This window comes from Piliocolobus tephrosceles, chromosome 5, assembly GCF_002776525.5.
Source record: "Piliocolobus tephrosceles isolate RC106 chromosome 5, ASM277652v3, whole genome shotgun sequence".
Classification (NCBI taxonomy): domain Eukaryota; kingdom Metazoa; phylum Chordata; class Mammalia; order Primates; family Cercopithecidae; genus Piliocolobus; species Piliocolobus tephrosceles.
In genome coordinates, this window is record NC_045438.1 from 88,444,693 (window position 1) to 88,460,210 (window position 15,518).

Consider the following 15,518-nt stretch of genomic DNA (forward strand, 5'->3'; position numbering starts at 1 on the left):
CTGAAACTATTCCAATCAATAGAAAAAGAGGGAATCCTCCCTAACTCATTTTATGAGGCCAACATCATCCTGATACCAAAGCCTGGCAGAGACACAACAAAAAAAGAGAATTTTAGACCAATATCCCTGATGAATATCGATGCAAAAATCCTCAATAAAATACTGGCAAACCGGATTCAGCAGCACATCAAAAAGCTTATCCACCATGATCAAGTGGGCTTCATCCCTGGGATGCAAGGCTGGTTCAACATTCGCAAATCAATAAACGTAATCCAGCATATAAACAGAACCAAAGACAAGAACCACATGATTATCTCAATAGATGCAGAAAAGGCTTTTGACAAAATTCAACAGCCCTTCATGCTAAGAACGCTCAATAAATTCGGTACTGATGGAACGTACCTCAAAATAATAAGAGCTATTTATGACAAACCCACAGCTAATATCATACTGAATGGGCAAAAACTGGAAAAATTCCCTTTGAAAACTGGCACAAGACAGGGATGCCCTCTCTCACCACTCCTATTCAACATAGTGTTGGAAGTTCTGGCTAGGGCAATCAGGCAAGAGAAAGAAATCAAGGGTATTCAGTTAGGAAAAGAAGAAGTCAAATTGTCCCTGTTTGCAGATGACATGATTGTATATTTAGAAAACCCCATCGTCTCAGCCCAAAACCTTCTTAAGCTGATAAGCAACTTCAGCAAAGTCTCAGGATACAAAATTAATGTGCAAAAATCACAAGCATTCTTATACACCAGTAACAGACAAGCAGAGAGCCAAATCAGGAATGAACTTCCATTCACAATTGCTTCAAAGAGAATAAAATACCTAGGAATCCAACTTACAAGGGATGTAAAGGACCTCTTCAAGGAGAACTACAAACCACTGCTCAGTGAAATCAAAGAGGACACAAACAAATGGAAGAACATACCATGCTCATGGATAGGAAGAATCAATATCGTGAAAATGGCCATACTGCCCAAGGTTATTTATAGGTTCAATGCCATCCCCATCAAGCTACCAATGAGTTTCTTCACAGAATTGGAAAAAACTGCTTTAAAGTTCATATGGAACCAAAAAAGAGCCCGCATTGCCAAGACAATCCTAAGTCAAAAGGACAAAGCTGGAGGCGTCACGCTACCTGACTTCAAACTATACTACAAGGCTACAGTAACCAAAACAGCATGGTACTGGTACCAAAACAGAGATATAGACCAATGGAACAGAACAGAGTCCTCAGAAATAATACCACACATCTACAGCCATCTGATCTTTGACAAACCTGAGAAAAACAAGAAATGGGGAAAGGATTCCCTATTTAATAAATGGTGCTGGGAAAATTGGCTAGCCATAAGTAGAAAGCTGAAACTGGATCCTTTCCTTACTCCTATACGAAGATTAATTCAAGATGGATTAGAGACTTAAATGTTAGACCTATTACCATAAAAACCCTAGAAGAAAACCTAGGTAGTACCATTCAGGACATAGGCATGGACAAGGACTTCATGTCTAAAACACCAAAAGCAACGGCAGCAAAAGCCAAAATTGACAAATGGGATCTAATTAAACTAAAGAGCTTCTGCACAGCAAAAGAAACTACCATCAGAGTGAACAGGCAACCTACAGAATGGGAGAAAATTTTTGCAATCTACTCATCTGACAAAGGGCTAATTTCCAGAATCTACAAAGAACTCAAACAAATATACAAGAAAAAAACAAACAACCCCATCCAAAAGTGGGCAAAGGATATGAACAGACATTTCTCAAAAGAAGACATTCATGCAGCCAACAGACACATGAAAAAATGCTCAGCATCACTGGCCATCAGAGAAATGCAAATCAAAACCACAATGAGATACCATCTCACACCAGTTAGAATGGCAATCATTAAAAAATCAGGAAACAATAGGTGTTGGAGAGGATGTGGAGAAATAGGAACACTTTTACACTGTTGGTGGGATTGTAAACTAGTTCAACCATTATGGAAAACAGTATGGCAATTCCTCAAGGATCTAGAACTAGATGTACCATATGACCCAGCCATCCCACTACTGGGTATATACCCAAAGGATTATAAATTATTCTACTACAAAGACACATGCACACGTATGTTTATTGCGGCACTATTCACAATAGCAAAGACTTGGAATCAACCCAAATGTCCATCAGTGACAGACTGGATTAAGAAAATGTGGCACATATACACCATGGAATACTATGCAGCCATAAAAAGGGATGAGTTTGCGTCCTTTGTAGGGACATGGATGCAGCTGGAAACCATCATTCTTAGCAAACTATCACAAGAAGAGAAAACCAAACACTGCATGTTCTCACTCATAGGTGGGAACTGAACAATGAGTTCACTTGGACTCGGGAAGGGGAACATCACACACTGGGGCCTATCATGGGGAGGGGGGAAGGGGGAGGGATTGCATTGGGGAGTTATACCTGATATAAATGATGAATTGATGGGTGCTGACGAGTTGATGGGTGCAGCACACCAACATGGCACAGGTATACATATGTAACAAACCTGCACGTTATGCATATGTACCCTAGAACTTAAAGTATAAGAAAAAAAAAAAAAAAAAAAAAAAGCAGTGAACTCTTGCTAGGTCAAGAAAGATATGGCAGAAGGGGAATTCAGAGAGACTGAAAACATGGGATTCATCTACCAATGCTGAAGAGGTCCACAGGGGAATTCAGAGAGATTGAAAGCATGAGATTCATCTACTAATGCTGAAGAGGGCAACAAAGAAAGTATGAGAAGGAATGTGGGCAGATTCTAGAAAGAAAGACTAGCCCAGAGCTAACAGCCAGCAAGGAAATGGGGAACTCAGTCCTACAACTGCAAGGAACTGAACTGAAATCTACCATCAACCTAAATGAAGTTGAAAGAACTCTTATCTAGGGACTTCCCCTTGTGGCCTCTAGCTAAGAGCCCAGCTCAGTTGACAATCTGATTTCAGCCTTGTGAGGCTTTAAGTAGGGGACCCAGTTGAACCATATTGTGCCTAGATTTCTGTGCCATGGAACTGTGAGATAATAAATGGGTGTTGTTTTGAGCTACTAAGTTTGTAGTAATTTGATCTAGCAGTAATAGAAAATTAATATGTAAACCTTTTTTTTTTTTTTTAAAAAAAAGAATTTGCAAGCAAATGTGACTTCGAGCATAATTCTTTTTCTTCATTGCAAATATGTGATATAGGAGTCTTTGAGTTATTTGCTTGGGAATAACAGTGATAAACTATACTTCTATCTGTGCTCCTTAGTATTTGGTTGCATTAATTGAAAGACTGAGGCTCTACTTAGGGGATTTTTTCTTCCAAGTCCTTCTAGAATACCCTAGAATGGAGAATGAATTTTAGGAGATCAGGACTGCAGCATGAAGATGAATTATGAAGCTACTGTATTAATCCAGCTGAGGGATGATAGGACAGGGTTAGCTGGTATGGAAGAGTCAGACTGGAGAAGGGGACATTTATGTTGATTCCTAATAGTTCAAGAATGGCTTACTAGGTGGATGGTGGGGTGGTAAGGAGGAGGTAAATGGATATTGAAAACTGAAGCTCTGCTGATTCTCAAATTAGTCACTCCCATTTGGGAATTAACATGTAAGTTGATAAAATCATGTCAGTGGAGATTACCCAGGAGATACTTATGGATTTGTTTTAAAATATAAAACATAAAAGGAAGAATGAGGAAGTATTACATATAGCGATTAATAGAGAGGAGATTCTGTTCCTTGGGACTGGAGAGAGAAAAATGAAGAGGCTTAGAAAAGATGAGACAGATGTTGGCTAAGTTAAGGGATTTGATACATCGCAAATGAACTTAAAAAAGTGGTATATGGTCTCTTTTTGTATTAGTCCATTTTCACACTGCTATAAAGAACTACCTGAGACTGGGTAGTTTATGAAGAAAAGAGGTTTAACTGACTCACAGTTCTACATGGCGGGAGAGGCCTCAGGAAATGCACAATTATGGTAGAAAGCAAAGAAGCAAGGACCTTCTTCGTAAGACAGCAGGAGGTGGGGAGGAAGTGCCACACTTTTAAACCACCAGATCTCATAAGAACTCACCATCACGAGAACAGCATGGGGGCAATCACTCCCATGATCCAATCACCTCCCACCAGGACCCTCCCTCGACATGTGGGAATTACAATTTGAGATGAGATTTGGGTGAGGACACAGAGCCAAATCACCTCACCCTTAGATGGAAAAAAAATAAGTAGTGAGAAGGCATGAAGCTAGAAAAAGTTCTTGTTAGCTACCAGGGAACACTGCCAGTCCAGAACAGCTAGATGCCTGTCTTTGTGAATAATGATGATGGTGGAATTGGCTACAGAATACAGAGGTACAGGGAAAAGTGATAGTGTTCAAACCAGCCACGTGCACATAGGAAGCTTCACAAGCTGGTGTCTGTAATTTGGGGAATATTAATATTGTGTTCCTCTTGGGTATATTGTTCATTCAGTAAAAATTTAGCGATTTACAAAATCATTTACAGAGAAATTGGAGATTCTTTCAATCCCCTATTTCTGTGAAAACATTGCAGTTGTACTAAGACTGAAAAATCCTAGTTAGTTTATACAGGAGCTACCTATGCATTGAACAGGTTCCTCATGAAAAGCTCACAATGACTATTCTTGATACCCTTTGCTGATCTGAATCTGTCAAAGTATTTGACAGTTGCACAAAGCAGCAGAGAGAGAAAATAAGTTGCCCACACACAAGAACCTAAGAGGGCTCCCTGCTGAACCACCAGTTGTGGAGAAAGCAGCCAACCAGGGGAAGAACCATTCAGGACAGAATGTTCCTCATTTTTCCAGCTGATTTAGATGGACTAAAAAAAAAAATTAAAATTCAACCCATTCCAAAGCACCAAATAATAATTTTACGCTGTGGAACTAGATGCTATACTTTCACTCTCTTTCCTAACGTCTTTGTTTTTGGCTAAGAATAAAAACAGCTGTCAAGGTTCCCTCTCTCAAGCTCTGTTAACACACCTAGTCCAAAGGCGCATGTGTGTCATGTCTCTAATATATTTTATTGCTGTCTTTTAAAGTTCCCCTTAAGACGTTGGCCCAATATTGTTGCATTCAACCACAATTTTATCACAAGGATTAAAAAGAACTTAAGTATAATTTTATTCTATTCTGCATCAGTGCCATACACACACACACAAAAATGTTTGGATAAGTTAATAAGTTATAACATTCTATGTTTTAATATTAATAACAAGGACATAAATGATCATTTCCTGAGTTAACAGTGCAATGTAAAATTTAATCTGTATTGCTTATAAGACATTTTACAGCATAGAAATATGATCGAAGTGATCACTTTACCATGTCATAAAACACAAGTGCTTATTGTAGAACAGTGATATAATTTAAATGGCAAGGAAATTTGTGATTCATAACAAAGGATCCTGTATGTATTTTTTGCCATGATTAACTGTCCAGGTCAACTATCAGTAGTAAAATAAGTTATGGTACAAAAGAAAGCCAAGGAGTTACTTATACAGAAGGAACATTTGATTTCATTTAAGAAACTGAAGCCTGGATTCTAGTTAACCTTTTATTATGTACAAAAATGTTTCTTAAAAAACCCTAAGCAATCACAAATTTAGATAAACTAGTTGAATAAAGGACAATGACAGCTCTTCATTATGCTGTAAAACTATGGATCTCATTTTTGGAAAAGTTGAGATCCTGCAGCAACCTGAAAAACAAACAAAAAGCACATGTTTCTAAGGGAAAATGTTTTAAAATGAAGGAATAAGAGCGGCTTACCACCATAATCATGATACTTTTTCATTCTCCCCATTTACTATGCAGTTTTGTTTAATAAAAAAACACTATCACTTCTTAAAAAATTAGTGATTAGTAACTCCTAAATATCATGAAATATCTCAGCAGTGCTCAAATTTTCAACTATATCATAAATGCCATAATTTTAAAAAATAGTTTCAATCAAGACCCAATTAAAATTTACTCATTATGATTGGCTGATAAGTCTTTCAGGCCTCTTTTGATCTATAAGATCCCCCAGATCCCCACTCCATCCTGCAATTTATTTGTTGACAAAAATCAGATTTTTATTTGTTGAGTCTCCTAAAACCTTCATTTTTCTACATCCCTGTGGTATTGCGTAATAACATGTATCTACATCCTCATATTTTCCATAACTTAATAAACGGATCTAGAGGCTTGATCAGACACAGGTTCAAATCTTTTTGGCAAGACTATTTCATAGGTAATGTTCCTCCATCTGGAGGCATGTAATAAATGGTTGCCTCTCTTTTTGGATGCTAGGTACCATTATGATCTATGTATAGATCCATTAGTCAATTAAGCACTTCAATTGGTGATATTCTACTTCTATCATTCTTTATTCATTAATCAGCTGAGGAATCCTATCAAGAAAAATGTCTGCTGATTATGTGGTTATTCAGTAGTATGGCTCATATAGCAAAGGGAGCATAAATGTTTGATTTTTTTCCCCTTTATTCACCAGTTTTCAAAGAAAGGAATTGATTCCCCTACTATTCTATCTTCATTCTCCCCCTACTGAACAGGAAAAGTAGAAATACTGCATATTATTCAACTAGGAAAATAGTACAATAACTACTTTTTTACCAATTACTCTATTATATGTAGTCACTTTGCTAGGCACTTCACATACTTATGTATTATTATTTATTCATTTTTACAGACAAGTGCACTAAAACATAGAAAGGTTAAGAACTGCCCTAGGACACGTAGCAAATGATTGTAAGATGCCTGTAAGTGGTAGACCTGGGATTTAAACTCCAGCTGGCAGCTCCCAGAGGGGATACACATACTCACACAAAGGGCCAGGAGGGCACAGGAGCTGAGGCCAACACAGTGCAGCAGTAAAGTCTCTCAGTGTCTGGGCCCATGTTACCATTCTATCCTGTTCTGCCAGGCAAGCAGCTTCACCCAAGCCAAACCAGTCTAGGCTTTTGTATAAATCTGGACCCCTAACGCATCTGCTAGTTCTCTCTGCCTGTACTATCCCCTTCTCCATCTCTCTTGACTGCTAGATTTTATCCACATGCAGTGCACGTGACTTTTTTGACCATGCAGCTCCTGTCTCTCTAACACACACATCGCTACGTAAAAGTAACCCATCTCTCCCAGAATTCTCATAACATCTTGATTTTATCTCTAGTAAGATATTTATGGTGTTCTGAGTCATACTTTAGTTATCAGTATGTGCATTTGTTTCTACCACTAGATAGTGTGGTCCTTGAAAGGAGAGACTGTTTTACTAATCTCTGTAATAAAGTACATATTTAGTGGATAAAGAACCATTATTGGCCAAGTAATGATAAGCTGCTTATCTCTATTTTTTAAAAAATAGGTTTCTGAGTCTTTCTCTGTTATCATACCATACAAATTGACAAATGTTCACCAAATATGGAGAGTATGTCTGGGATGGCTATATTTATAATATAATCTATGTAGCAGACATGAGATTAACTTTGGAGAACTCTAGGAGTGGACATTACAAGAAAGACTCATTTTTCAAAACAGCAAAAACTATAATAAGAAACCCATACAATTGCCAATCAAGAAAAATATACCACATCCATTAAGATGATGAGGATAAGGAAACCAAAGAAACGAGTCCTAACTGAAAGTTACAAGGGTAGCTACTATGAATTTTAAGTACTGATTTGAATCAAGTTACATCTCAAAATGCAACTCTATGTAGTATGTTCAGGAGTGAGTAATAGCAGGAATCCATATGTAATAAATACTCCTGAGCAACTCTGGGTAAGCCAGTTAGCATAGCACTGAAAGACTGGCTCTGAGGTAAAACTGAGAAAAGAAAGCTATATAGGTTCTGGTCAATTTTTTTTTTTTTTTTTTTGAGATGGAGTTTCGCTCTTGGTACCCAGGCTGGAGTGCAATGGCATGATCTCGGCTCACTGCAACCTCTGCCTCCTAGGTTCTAGCGATCCTCCTGCCTCAGCCTCCCAAGTAGCTGGGATTACAGGCGCCCACCACCATGCCCAGCTAATTTTTGTATTTTTAGTAGAGACAGGGTTTCACCATGTTGGCCAGGCTGGTCTCGAACTCCTGACCTCAGGTGATCCAACTGCCTTGGCCTCCCCAAGTTTATGGTCAATTTTAAAAATGCAAAAATGATTCTAATTATTTAAAAGTATTATTATACTGCAATCTATAAAGTACTATTTCTAAAATAGCAGAAGCAATACAGCAGAAGACAGTACAGCTCTTAACCGTTTTTCCTAAAAATTTTATATTCAAACTATAATGTTAGTCTTCATTGTAATTTTAATAGTTTCCCTAGAGCTTTAAAAGAGCAAAAGTTTACATAGAAACTTGAAAAATCTTTTTAAGTTGAGAGTTTAACTAAAAGAACATTTTTCTTAAAGCATTAAAATACAGAAATATATTTAATTAAAAATAAAATACATTTTAAATTCAACATGGAAGAAAAAAAGTTTTTAATGCCTTTATTTATTGATTGGGGGGGTCAATCTTTTCTATAATTAAAATTTTAAATAAAAAAGCAAGATATAAGATTATCTATGAGGACTAAACTCTGATTTTTTTTTTTATCTTGCCCAAATTCCTATCTAAGGGGTCTAGGAAGTCATGCCCTACAAACTATAAATTCTCATCAGATGTGTTTTATTTAACCCTGTATATCATGACTTACTTTCCAACCTGACTCTGGCATAACATTACGAGACAACGAAGAAAATAAAAACATTTTACCCCAAAACAAGTTTCTTTGCCATATCTTGAAATGGCCCTGCAAATCTGTCCTTTATGGGGGAAAATCTGCATCTGTAAAGAATCCTATCAAAATAGCTAGATCTTTTTCTTCCAGGCCAGTCCAATCCTGAAGAGGTTAACTAGAGTCTAGCACCTTTTAAAGGTCTAAATAGGAAACACTGTCATCTATTATCTCTAAGGGCAGCCACCGTAAGACTTCCAAAGAACCTTGGTCTCCACAATCTTTTATCTTAACCTGAACATTCCATTTCTATGGATCTCAGGTCTTTAGACAAACTCAACCAATTGTCAACCAGAAAATGTTTAAATTTACCTATAGCCTGGAAACTCGTGCTCCCTGGCAACCCAGATTTGAGTTGTTCCGCCTTTCTGGACCAATCAATGTATTTCTTAAATATATTTGATTGATGTCTCATGCCTCCCTAAAATGTATCAAACCAAGCTGTGCCCTGACCATCTTGGGCACATGTTCTCAGGACCTCCTGAGAGCTCACAGGTCATGGTCACTCATATTTGGTTCAGAATAAATCTCTTCAGAGATTTTAGAGAGTTTGACTCTTTTCACCAACATCTAGAAACGTTAGGCTTAGTCACCTACTAAATAAGAATAGGGCACTTAAAACAGCTATATTTTAATATCATCTAGAAATCCAACAGGGGCTATCTTTAACCAAATATTTTAAAGTGCCATTTTAAAGCTAAATCACATCAAAGTGAATTTCAAACAGGATCGCCACTACCACTGCTTTTTCATGATCCAGGCTTCAACTATTAGTCTTGCCTTATTTGTGTTCTAGTCTCCCCTTTTTGTCTTGCTGCTTGGCTTTTGACCACATATATTATTTACTAACTTTCACTCAGTTACAGAGAATGAAGATCAAAAGCTACAATGAGATGAACATTCCTTATTAATTACTATATATTATAAAGCTTTGATGGAAGAAGAGGTTGGGCCTAATGTCCCAAATAAGATTGTGGCACCAATCTTGTGAGTGTATCCATACTGGCAGCCATTAGCAAAGAACACTGATTGCTAGCTGTAACTTACTTTTGTGTTTTATCTGACAATATGCATAATCCTAGGCTCCAACTCAAACTATACGAAGATTTAAAGACTTTGTTATTTTCTAAAACTGTAAGATTATTAAAGTGCAGGTTCATAGAAATAGGAAGAACTGAGAGATGCTTGTCATGAAAGATCTTCATTTCGGTGTTGGGCAGCAGTCTGTTTCCTACTACACTGCTACTCACCTTACTCCTTGTTCTGTAAATGGCACTGGTCCACAAATGCAGACGAGAACTTTGGATTTGTCCAAATTTCTTTTCAAAAATTCAGAAAGAAGAGCTGGTGAAATATGTCCCTGTTTGCCATTCCATTCAGAAACAGGTGCTGAGAGAACAAATTCAACATCCAGTCTAGGGAAAAGAAAAACAGTTTTTTAAAGTTTATTATTTTAAACATACTATTAACATGTTTCAAGTTCAATAATATATTTCTCCCCTAAAGAATAATTTAATATATATTGATACACTTGCTAGAAAAACACTGAAAAAAATTGTAAGATTTAACAAAAACATATACGTAAATCTGTATTTACTAAGCATTAGCTTTTCCTATACATTAAGGAATGTAATTTGGCATTTTTTTTAAGTTGAACTAATTAACCAAGCATGGTAGCTCACACCTGTAATCCTAGTATGTTGGGAGGCCACGGCGGGAGGATTCTTTGAGAACAAGAGTTTGAGATCAGCCTGGGCAACACAGTGAGACCTAGTTTCTACAAAAAAACAAACAAAAAAACAGAAACCCCCCCAAAAAAACAAATCAAAAAACTGTTTAAACTTAGCCAGGTGTGGTGGTATGTGCCTATGGTCCTACCTATTTGGGAAGCTGAGGCAGGAGGATCGCTTGATCCAATGAGCTATGATTGCACCAGCTTGGGTGACAGAGCAAGAACCTGTCTCTTAAAAAAGAAATTAATTAAAAATAAATATATAAATGAAATAGAGATTCCAAGGGATCTCAGAGAACTCCACATTTCTATTAATAATTTACTGGTATTGAAAAAAAAGAACAAATACTGCATGTTCTCACTTATAAGTGGAGCTAAACCCTGTGTATACAAGAACATAAAGATAAGAATAGACACTGGGGACTCCAAAAGGAGGGAGGTGTAGGGAAAGGGGCAAGGGCTGAAAAACCTCCTAGTGTGTACTATGTTCACTGTCTAGGTGACAAGATCAACAGAAATCCAAATTTCAGCATCACACAATATATCCTTGAAACAAATCTGCACATTTACCCCCGAACCCAAAATAAACAATAATAATATGCTGGTATAAATCACAGTAAATAGCAATTACCAGTGACACATGTATTTTAATCTCTGGCTCAAACCTCTCCAATGATTTCCAGACCCTTACAACCAGTTTGATTAAGAAGCCTATTTGACTTTTTACTGTCACTGTCTCAAAGGCCCTCAACCTCAACCTCAACCTCATCATCTCTGTAATTGGCACCACAGTCTGCTTGGTTTTACAAGCCAGAAACCTGGGATTTATCCTGGGAACCTCTCTCTCTCTCACCCTCCATATCCAATTCATCACCAAGTCCTGGCTCTAACTCTGTTTACCTCTTAGCCTTCACTGCCATAACACTGCCCGTTCTCTTTCTTCTTTCTGTAATGAGATTACCACTCTCATTCTTCAGTTTTCAGCTCAAGCATCAGGGAATCCACAGGGAAGTATGGCACCTCCACAAGGCTGAGGTCCTTTGTTTCATGTGTTGTAGCAATGTTTTCTTTTTCCTTTTCTTCATAGCCATTTACTTCAGATTTTAAATATGTTGTCACTAAGCTGATTACCTATTGTCTACCTTCTCCAATAGACTCTAAACTCCATGAGAACAGGGACCATGTCTGCTTTGGCTATCACTGTATCCCTAACACATAGGAGGTACCCACATACTACGAAATGAAACAGATGAAAGCAAAAGAGTACAGGATTAAAATAAAGTCTCACAATGTAACAACAGACCATTTTTTCCCATGGGCTTAGTAATCTATTATACAAATTGCTGGTGAAAAACCACAGTAAATTCAAAATTCCATGTTGTACCTGCTCTGTCTACTCCGTTTTAGCAAACAAAACTAATTCTTACCATTTCAACAGCATCATATCGAAAGCAGTTCTACATGTTCCAGTGAGTAACTGAGTAGCAGGAATTCATGATACATTAATTTAAACCACATGAAAAAGCTGAAGTGAACAGTTTCTCTTGTGAGGGGACAAAGGAAATAAATATGAAAACAGAAACAAGGTATGGCTGGTACAGCTGCCCTCACATCGCTGTGCCTTAGCTGGATTAAGTTTCCCAAGAACTAAGGAGCCTGGCACAAGCAGCACAGACCAAATAAGAGACCAAATAAGAGCAGCAGCAGGGGGCGAGAGAACCAGCCTCAGCTCTCCACACAGACTCCAGCCTCTAGGTCTTGTCCATCTGTGGAATGAGGTTGGGAAATGAGTCATCTCTTACATTTCTAATATTCTTTGATTTTATATTAAAAACATCTACAGAACTATGTTTTATTTCTTATCTTCAAGCTTCCCATTTAGTATCAGCAGCAACGTTAATCCACTCTATAGCCTCCCCAAAGGCTAATCCACAAAATAGCCTCCCCAAAGATATTCACTATTTTTACCTTCCAAGCATTTAAAACTAAGATAGTTTTAAATAACCTCAGGATGTGATATTTGCTTACTGCTTCATGATGGCAAGGTCCTTGTCTGTCTTGTTCAATACTGTATCCAGGCTTTGCTCAATAAATTACACAAAACAATGCCTTTTGAATAAAGAAATATATTTACAAAGAGGCCATGTTGGCTAAAAATAAAAATTGTACTTAAAAGAACAAAGCCATGTGCTGGCATCCATAAAATTACATATAAAAAGGTATATGAATTCATAAGTGTGTTTTTCTGGAAAAAAAATCATAATCTTTCTTTCATCAGATCAAAGGGCCAAAAGCAGCCATAAAACCCCTTCTTACATTTCCAATTATACATAGATATTTGAATAAAATGTGGAAACTTTACTGTTAAATTAAAAGATAAAAGATGCTCTCCAGTGGCTCTGTTTCAAATGAGCCTATAACTGGAATAAAACTGCTAAATTAATACTGAAGTTTCTGTAGTCTGCCATAAGTACCTAGTCATAATTTTCTTTCACTGGGATGCTTTATAAAAAAGCCTAATCAGTGATATATTTTCTGCAAGTATCTACTAAATGGTGATAAATACAGATCCTTACATAAATGGTATAAACTTCTCATGTATTTTGTATTTATTCACATAATGGTTTCTTGACTATAATTTATGCACTCAATGGAAAAGGTGAACAGAAAGTATGGCTGCAATTTAAGGATATTGTAAAGAGGCTGTTATCCTGCTTATCTCCTTTTCATAGGCTGAGAAAAGAGCTTAATCTGGAACAGGAGCATTCCCAAGTTAAGACTCAACAATTCTTTAATGAAAGATTTTTTATATCAAAATATAGATAATTCCTGTGGAATCCTGTCTCCTGGGTTTTCTGAATGAAGGTCAACTTACTGTCTAAAGTAATTACAGCTTTGAGATGCTGGAGACATGTCAGGGCACACAGTAAACATCCTGAAATTCCTCTATAATTTCAAAAGTGCCAAAAGGGGTTGGGACTCTTGAAAAGGTTACCTGAAAATACATTCAGATTAACCCATAAAATACAAACTAATGTGAAAGAGGGAGAGAACAGACCTGCTTCTGATGAGTGCCTATGTGATCTTAAATATCAGTCTAAGTAAGCTTGTCAAAAAATTTATTTTAAGGTAGGCTGACAGTGATTTGAAATGACAAGTCTTGAAATACAAATGTATTCTTTTAGTCCAAATCATTAGCAATCATCCAACGACTTATTCCTTCCTCCTCTAGCCAATCAGCTTCAGCAACTTACCTCCTTCATATTTCTCACACAGTCCCTTACCTTCCCATTTTTAATGTCACAGCTCCAGATCAGGTTCTTATATCTCTTCTCTAAAATATTACATTAACAACCTTAGCCCTTAATCTATTTGATATACCATTGCCATATTAGTTTCCCTAAAAATCCTGATACAACTTTGCAATCTTTTTGCTTAAAAGCTTCAGTGATTCCTTACTGCCCATAGATTAGTATTTCAGCTTTTCCTACTTTTTTTTTTTTTCTAGCTAAATAAAATGTCTGCAACTGTAGTAAAAATTGCTATGTGCTCACAGGAAAAGAATCTCACAAAACTAGGAATCAAAATTAGATAAAACATATATAATTATGGAAACATTTTTTAAAATGAATCTAACGAAAGGAAATACTAGTATGCCTCCAGATGTTCGCAGTTATTCCATGAAAGCAGGCTAACTATCAAATAAATCTGTCACATACTGGGTTCAAAAAAGTTAAATATATTTCCTTAGAATTTCAGAAAGCCTTAAATATGCTAAGTTCAGAGTAAATCTTCAAGAAGGCATATACTGTTTCCCAAATTTATTCAATCATAGAGTCCATTCCGGGGAATACATTAACATTTCAAAGCACATATTCCAAGCAACACAACATCTGAGGAACATCTCCTGGAAGAAACCAAAAGTGCTATAACGTTCCAGATTAGTGGGCTGCCTATCTGGGTACATAAGAGGTTAGGGAAAAAGAAACAGTTTCAGGTATCCTGTTTCATTTACTTCTGCTTCTGGCATCATCAGCTTTTGCTATCTTAAATGGAACTGCCATATTGCTAGCCCCAATACTGACATCAGAAGACAAAAACATATAGTTTCACAGAGCCTGTCAGCACTACAAGGAGATGAGCCACAGAGTGTCACTGTGCCTTCTTCCTGTGTCTATCTGATATATAATATTTACTTCACATATGGATTACATTCAAGGTCTTCCACCACCTGATTTTAGCCTAGCTTGTTTCCTCAACTGTAAACAAAAAGGATCAGAAATGATAACTATGAAGATTCCTTCTAAAACTGATATAAGGTTTAATGGGTTTATTTTTAGTTATTCTGCATCAATCTCCTTCATTCACAGTATTTATTTCCAAAAAACGACTCTACTCTGTTATTAAAACACTAGAATAAACTGGCCCTCATGTCTTATGTAATCCCACTACCCAAATTTATTTTCCCACTCAAAGAAATGCTAATCATTTCCCAAAGCTCAGCTCAAAAGCCCCTTCTTCCGTGAAGCTCTGATATTCCTATCCTCACAAAAATGAAATAAAATTCTTTTCACTAGATAGCTATGGTATGTTTTTTGTTCCTCTCAAGGCACAGACTTTACAGTCACTGATGTACTTTAGAACTTCACCACCACTAGGGTAGTCTTACTGATTTCTTATCTTTTTGTAATGTCAAGCACATTTTGCAGATAGTGAGCACACAAATGTTTAAAGTGATGTAAATGGCCTTCTATCTTCTGTGGGTGCACATAAGTGGGTAAACAGTCCCCTTTCCTTTGTGACCCATCTCTGTGCTGCTTAGAATCCCTTTTTTCCTCCTCTTTCATTTTGCCCCAACTAACCTCCCAATCCACTCTAGTGTAAAAATAATGACACTAACAACATCACTGTTAATGACACTATCAGTGTTAATATCATCATCAATGACAATGTAGGCTGGGTATAGTATTCTCTGCTAAGTG

The 15,518-nt window shown here is 36.9% G+C and overlaps 1 protein-coding gene across 5 annotated transcripts in view; it reads right to left on the reverse strand.

Annotated features, from left to right (window-relative positions):
• Positions 1-5,128: 5,128 nt before the first annotated feature.
• Positions 5,129-15,518, reverse strand: part of LOC111538039 (cytochrome b5 reductase 4) — a 100,224-nt gene continuing 89,834 nt past the window's right edge. For 4 of the 5 annotated variants that reach the window (XM_023205208.2, XM_023205210.2, XM_023205207.2 and 1 more), the window contains 2 exons: positions 10,055-10,219; positions 5,129-5,729 (listed from right to left, as the gene is read on the reverse strand). In XM_023205208.2, coding sequence (XP_023060976.1) covers positions 5,675-5,729; positions 10,055-10,219 — 220 coding nt within the window. In that variant the 3' untranslated portion in view covers positions 5,129-5,674. The remainder of the gene's footprint in view (positions 5,730-10,054; positions 10,220-15,518) is intronic. The other variant, XM_023205209.2, reaches the window with a different exon arrangement.